Source organism: Melanotaenia boesemani, chromosome 22, assembly GCF_017639745.1.
Source record: "Melanotaenia boesemani isolate fMelBoe1 chromosome 22, fMelBoe1.pri, whole genome shotgun sequence".
Taxonomy (NCBI): domain Eukaryota; kingdom Metazoa; phylum Chordata; class Actinopteri; order Atheriniformes; family Melanotaeniidae; genus Melanotaenia; species Melanotaenia boesemani.
Window position 1 is genome coordinate 3,162,524 of NC_055703.1, and position 6,025 is coordinate 3,168,548.

General features: G+C 44.7%; 1 protein-coding gene across 1 annotated transcript; it reads left to right on the plus strand.

The window, feature by feature from the left end:
• The first annotated feature begins 3,658 nt into the window (after positions 1-3,658).
• Positions 3,659-5,674, plus strand: LOC121633685. Its single transcript, XM_041975879.1, has 2 exons — positions 3,659-3,698; positions 4,882-5,674. Exons 1-2 carry the CDS (start codon positions 3,665-3,667, stop codon positions 5,508-5,510), a joined length of 663 nt encoding a protein of 220 aa, XP_041831813.1. The 5' UTR covers positions 3,659-3,664; the 3' UTR covers positions 5,511-5,674.
• The last annotated feature ends 351 nt before the right edge of the window (positions 5,675-6,025 follow it).

The window sequence follows — 6,025 nt, forward strand, 5'->3', positions numbered from 1 at the left end:
CCTGTTCACCAATGACTCTCCGGTCCTTATATACTCCACCAGTTCAGTCACTCCTTGTCGAACCAATCGAATCATGAATCTTGAGATCTTGTGGAAGCGAAGTAGCCTTGGAGGCAGTAGTGTATTGTGTGTATAACATAAAACCTTTCTAGCACTGTTATCTAAAACATGCACAGCCTTTACACTGGGTTACGTGGGTTGGATCTAAAAGGCCTCTAGTGGAGAGGGTCTGGTGCTGACTGTAGGTTATTATCCTACAATCTACAGTCAATAATATGAAAAAAAGATTCAGAATTAGGAGGAATCTCTGTGTGCGTGGGATAAGGCTGAAGGTGAGAACTGGATGCTGGCGATCTTGGGGTCTCAGACAGCACTGCCTTAAAAACAGACATGATTCTCTACTGGAAACCACTGCATTGACTCAGGAAGACTTCCAGAAACCACTGTCTGTGAACACAGTTCACCCTGAAACCCACAAATGCAGGTTAAAGCTCCATTATGCAGAGAAGAAGCCAGATGTGAACAGGATCCAGAAACAGCTTCTTCCATCTTCTCTGGACCAAAGCTCATTTAAAATGGTCTGAGGCAAAGTGGAAACCTGGATGAAGATGTGAACTAGTTTGTGTAAAGCATGGACGGTGTGTCCTGCAGACTAAAGAGGAGAGGGAGCATCCAGCTTGTTATCAGTGGACAGGTGAAAAGCTGCATCTCTGATGGGATGGGGCTGTATTAGTGCCTATGGCGTGGGCAGCTTCCACATCTGTGAAGCCCCATCAATGCTGAAAAGTACATGGAGGTTTTAGAGCAACATCTGCTCCCATCCAGACAACGTCTCTTTCAGGGAAGGCCTTGCAGAATTCAGCAAGACGATGCTGAACCACATCCTGCATCCATCACAGCAGCATGGCTTCACAGGAGAAGAGTCCGGCTGCTGAACTGGCCTGCCTGCAGTCCAGACCTTTCACCAGTACACAACATCTGGAGCTTCATGGAAGCAGAAATCCAACAACCAAGGTCCAGGTCTGTAGAGCAGCTAGAATCCTGCATCAGACCAGAATGGGACAACATTTCTCTCCTCCAGGAACTGGTCTCCTCACTTCCCAGATGTTTCCAGACATGTTAGAAGAAGAGGAGATGCTACACCATGCTGAACACCACCCTGGAACTACTTTTTACACCGTGCCGAACATCACCCTGGAACTACTTTTTACACCATGCCGAACACCACCCTGGAACTACTTTTTTCACCATGCTGAACATCACCCTGGAACTACTTTTTTCACCATGCTGAACATCACCCAGGAACTACTTTTTTCACCATGCTGAACATCACCCTGGAACTACTTTTTTCACCATGCTGAACATCACCCTGGAACTACTTTTTTCACCATGCTGAACATCACCCAGGAACTACTTTTTACACCATGCTGAACATCACCCAGGAACTACTTTTTTCACCATGCTGAACATCACCCTGGAACTACTTTTTTCACCATGCTGAACATCACCCAGGAACTACTTTTTACACCATGCTGAACATCACCCTGGAACTACTTTTTTCACCATGCTGAACATCACCCAGGAACTACTTTTTACACCATGCTGAACATCACCCAGGAACTACTTTTTACAGAAGTGTTGTTGATAAAGTTCCAACCTGGCTTTAGGCTGACTAACGTTGCAGATGTTAGAAGCAAAATGAGAAATGTAATACGGACCTTTTTAAGGTGCATTGTAACATCTACACCAGCTAGCGGGAAGCGTTGCACTGCGTGAGGTAGACAGTATCCCTCAAATACAGGCATACTGTGGCTTACACCATCTCCAGAGTCAAACACCACACCTTCCAAAAGAAGAAGAAAAGTCAATGAAATCAAGGTACTCTTGGCTTCTCCCAAAAAGTACAATGGCTGAACACGTTCAATATTTACGACTTAAAATCTTCATGTGTGTGAGGAAAGCCGACGATTCCTGAGTTGTGACTGTTGATGGTTTGTGGAACAGAACGTAGCCAATCAGAGAGCGAGCTGACTGGGAAACAAGGAAGGACATAAAGCCCGTGTTCACGCCGTCTCCAGTCTGTTAATAATAGTCACATCATTACCTCATGTATGTCCTCTGCCATGCTGGGTGTTTTCTGGTTGTTCTTGTTTGATCACGTTTTGATAACAAAATAATAAGTAATAAATAAATCAACCCGTAGTGCCAGACCACTGTAAAATAATAAAGATGAGAGAAAACAGTAATAAATTTACCATGTTTTCTGGTTAGAGAAAGGCAGAGTTAAACTAATGCAGGGGTGTCCAAAATCAGTCCTCGAGGGCGCTGTCCTGCAGGTCTTTGATGTGTCTCTGCTCCAACATACCTGACTCATTTTAAATGGATCCAACTATGAAGTTCTGCACAATGGCTCATTCATTTGAGTCAGATGTGTTGGAGCCTCCAGTATTGCAGCCTTCATGGACTGGAGCTGGACACCCCTGAACTAAAGAATAACCTACAGTCAGCACCAGACCCTCTCCACTAGAGGCCTTTTATATCCAACCCACCTAACCCAGTGTAAAGGCTGTGCATGTTTTAGATAACAGTGCTAGAAAGTTTTTATGTTATACACACAATACACTACTGCCTCCAAGGCTACTTCTCTTTCACAAGATCTCAAGATTCATGATTAAGACTTTCACAAGCAAATGAGAAATAGTGTGATTACATAGTCAATGTATTACAAATAGAGTATGGTATAAGGTAATATAGCACATATTTCAAATGGTGAATAAAGTGTAATGTTTTACTGATGGATTCACAGTTCCTATTGCAAAGCAAGGTATTCTGGGAAATTAAGTGCTGTCTTATAATTATCCACAGTGTTCAAGTTTTTATAATTATCTGTTTTGTATGTTTTAATGTTAATTTGGGGTTTAAAAAAAAGCCTATTTACTATCTTAAAGTATTGTGCACATAAAGGCCAGAAACCATGAGCTGTGGTTTCTGCATTATTATTATTATTATTATGTAACTTTGTTTTAACACTTTAAAGGTCTGACTGAAGATGATGGGGCACGCGGTGGCTGCTACCTGTGTTTCACGCTTCAGGTGCAAAGCTATGTTTTCCGGATAGTTGTTGGCTGTTATTTATTTAGCTATTTATTTATTCATTCGTGGTGCTGTTATCAAGTAGACTACGTTCGTTCGTCAATATTATTTAAAAGCAGATCGTCATGGAAACGGAACGTTCCAGCTGCTATAAAAAGCGCGCGGAGAGTTTTAATCTCCCCTTTTCACTTGGGCTGAGAGTGGAGACAACCTGAGCGCTTAAGAGCACCTTAAGAGCACCTTGATACCGGAGCAAGACAGCGGCTGGAAGAGTTTGTGGACGGAGGATCTCGCCGGACCGGCAGGTGAAGAGTTTGTGGACGGAGGATCTCGCCGGACCGGCAGGTGAAGAGTTTGTGGACGGAGGATCTCGCCGGACCGGCAGGTGAAGAGTTTGTGGACGGAGGATCTCGCCGGACCGGCAGGTGAAGAGTTTGTGGACGGAGGATCTCGCCGGACCGGCAGGTGTAGGTGGTGGACAGAGGGACCGGCGGAAGAACCCACCCGACCGTTTGGGTGGTTGTGAACTTGTGACAGGAACCGGAGAAGGAAGCAGGAGCTGCTGGAGAGGATGGCGTCTTACCGGGAGGACCGTCTCCTGGCTGGTATGTAAATCATGTTTGTTTTTCCTTTTTTTTAATAGTTTATTCTTAATCAAAATATGGTAAACTGTTAAATTTAAAGACGGGGAAATTTTTCTTTAGTGTTATAAAAACAACAAATTGATGACAGTTTGTTTTGTTTTGGGTGATATAAATGAAGGGTTGCTTTGTGCATATTAAAATTCCCGGGAAATTAATGGTGCTTTCCCGGGTAAAACGTGTATTTTAAACGGGAATTTTAATCGCATTGTCTTGATGTTGTAGTAATCAAAAAAAGTCAGTTGTTTTGAAAAGAAAGCATGAATTGTGGCGCTGAATTGCGTTCAGTCTTTCATTTATTTATTTAGTGTGTGTAAAAATGCTGTGAAGACATGTTTTTTGGTCACCATGGAAATGGGATTTTTTAAAGTTTAAAAATTCAGAACGTGACGTTTTGAAGGTAGCCTAAAGTTCTGAACGTCAACTCGAACCACCAATCAGCTGAGTTTACAAAGGTTACGCGCGCTCTTTGTTTAAAGCTCCAAGTTCATGTTGTTTCTGTCTCTCATCTGATTTACATCCTGCTTGGAGAAAAAAAATAGTGTTTTTGTGGCGAAAGTGTAACACGGTAAACTTTTAAGAAGAAAAATGATCCATTCTCCTTAAATGGATCATTTTCTATCTCTAGAAGGATTTGTAACTGCGTGGATCATGTAGTAAAACTGCTTTCGCCACCACTGAATGCCAGTGTATCACATTCTGTTTTTACTTTGGGATTAACTGATGGATGTAATGGGTTGCTTGTGGTTGGGTCTCCAGTAGTGAAATTTTAGTTCGGGTATTCAAGCCGTGCGTCGAGGTGAGTCCAACTAGATCTAGCCGGAACCGCTCAACCTCGCGCACCAGCTCAGGCTCCTTCCCCGCCAGAGAGGTGACATGCCACGTCCCTAGAGCTAGCTTCTGCAGCCGAGGATCAGACCACCAGGGTCCCCGCCTCTGGCAGCCGCCCAGCTCACAGTGCACCCGCCCTACCAGGGGCCTCAACCCCTGACAACATAGCCGCTAGGATCATCAGGACGCACAAACTCCTCCCCCACGATAAGGTGGCGGCTCAGGGAGGAGATTGTTTTAGTAAAAAAAAAAATTATGACTTTAAAACCTGTAATTTGAGAGAGAAACATCTATACCTGGACTTTCTTCCTCACAGACGACTTCCTCGGAGTCCCTGCCCTGGCGATCATCGATGGAGATGAAGGTAACCCTTTTCCTTTTGGTGAGGTTCTTGTTCGTGATGGGGTCCCCCAATTCTCTGATAGTGAGGAATCTGATCTTGATGTTGAGGAGTATGATGAGGTGACTGATAGTTCAGAGTGGACATTTAGTAATGAAAGTCTTTCTGAGGACTCTGGGTACAGCAGCGTGTACTCTGAGGAAGACGATGACCATATTCCACCTGAGTTTCCTCCTCATCCTCCTCAACATCACATCACACCCCCAGAGGGAGACCTTCCTGACCGGCCACAGTTTGTGGTTTGTTTAGGAAGGATCTCTCCATTTGGCCTCTGGGATCTTCAGGAGAGCTTTGCAGAGGACTCTGATTCCTCAGCTTCCGTCCCTAGCTCCTCCCAAAAGAGGAGCAGGGAGGACAGCGACGGGGATCGGTCCTCTGCAAAGAGGCCGAGGGAGAGCTGTGAGGAGAGCCCTGGAGAGGAGCAGTCCTTTCCAGACTCGACTCCCTCAACCTCTGGCTTCAGCTCCCCCTTGAAGAGCAGGTGTGGCATCATTGACCTCACTGTGAAGAGACCGAGGTGGGACGATGACAGCGACTCTGACTAAACTTGTCAACTCCTTTATGCTGCAGGATCTGACAACTTTAGATCGGACAACTTTAGTTGCATAAACCACCAGTCATGAACTTCAGCAACAGGAAGGGGCTGAATGTTGCTTCTCCAGATGGGACTGTTTTCCATCTGGAGATCATTTTTTCTTCATTTGTATACATGTATATTTCTATGTTTTAACCTTTTGAGTCTTACAGGACTGGTGACGCCTCAGGTAGGTCTTGCAGCAGGGCTTTCCTTCATCTGGTCCCTGGATCAACTTTTGAAAACTTGCATCTGTAAGGGTTGTCAGAGCCTGAGCCTTGCACCAGGCCTGTTGATGTTATAATGTCAAATCTACTGATACCGTGAGTGTAGTAGGAAGAGGACCCAATGCCAAGCTGAGGAGGCATGACCTGATGATCTAGACCTGATTCCTCCTCAACCCAGACATGAACAGAGGACCAGCTTTACCACCTGAGTTACTGCTGGACACAAAATGTGCAAAAAGGCCAGTAAAAGACTCTTTGT

Bases quoted from the DNA above. Each gene is read 5' to 3' on its own strand.
- LOC121633685 (XM_041975879.1), top strand. From the start codon at position 3,665: ATGGCGTCTTACCGGGAGGACCGTCTCCTGGCTG. The intron at 3,699-4,881 runs GTATGTAAATCA...TCTTCCTCACAG, and splicing joins GGAGGACCGTCTCCTGGCTG to ACGACTTCCTCGGAGTCCCT.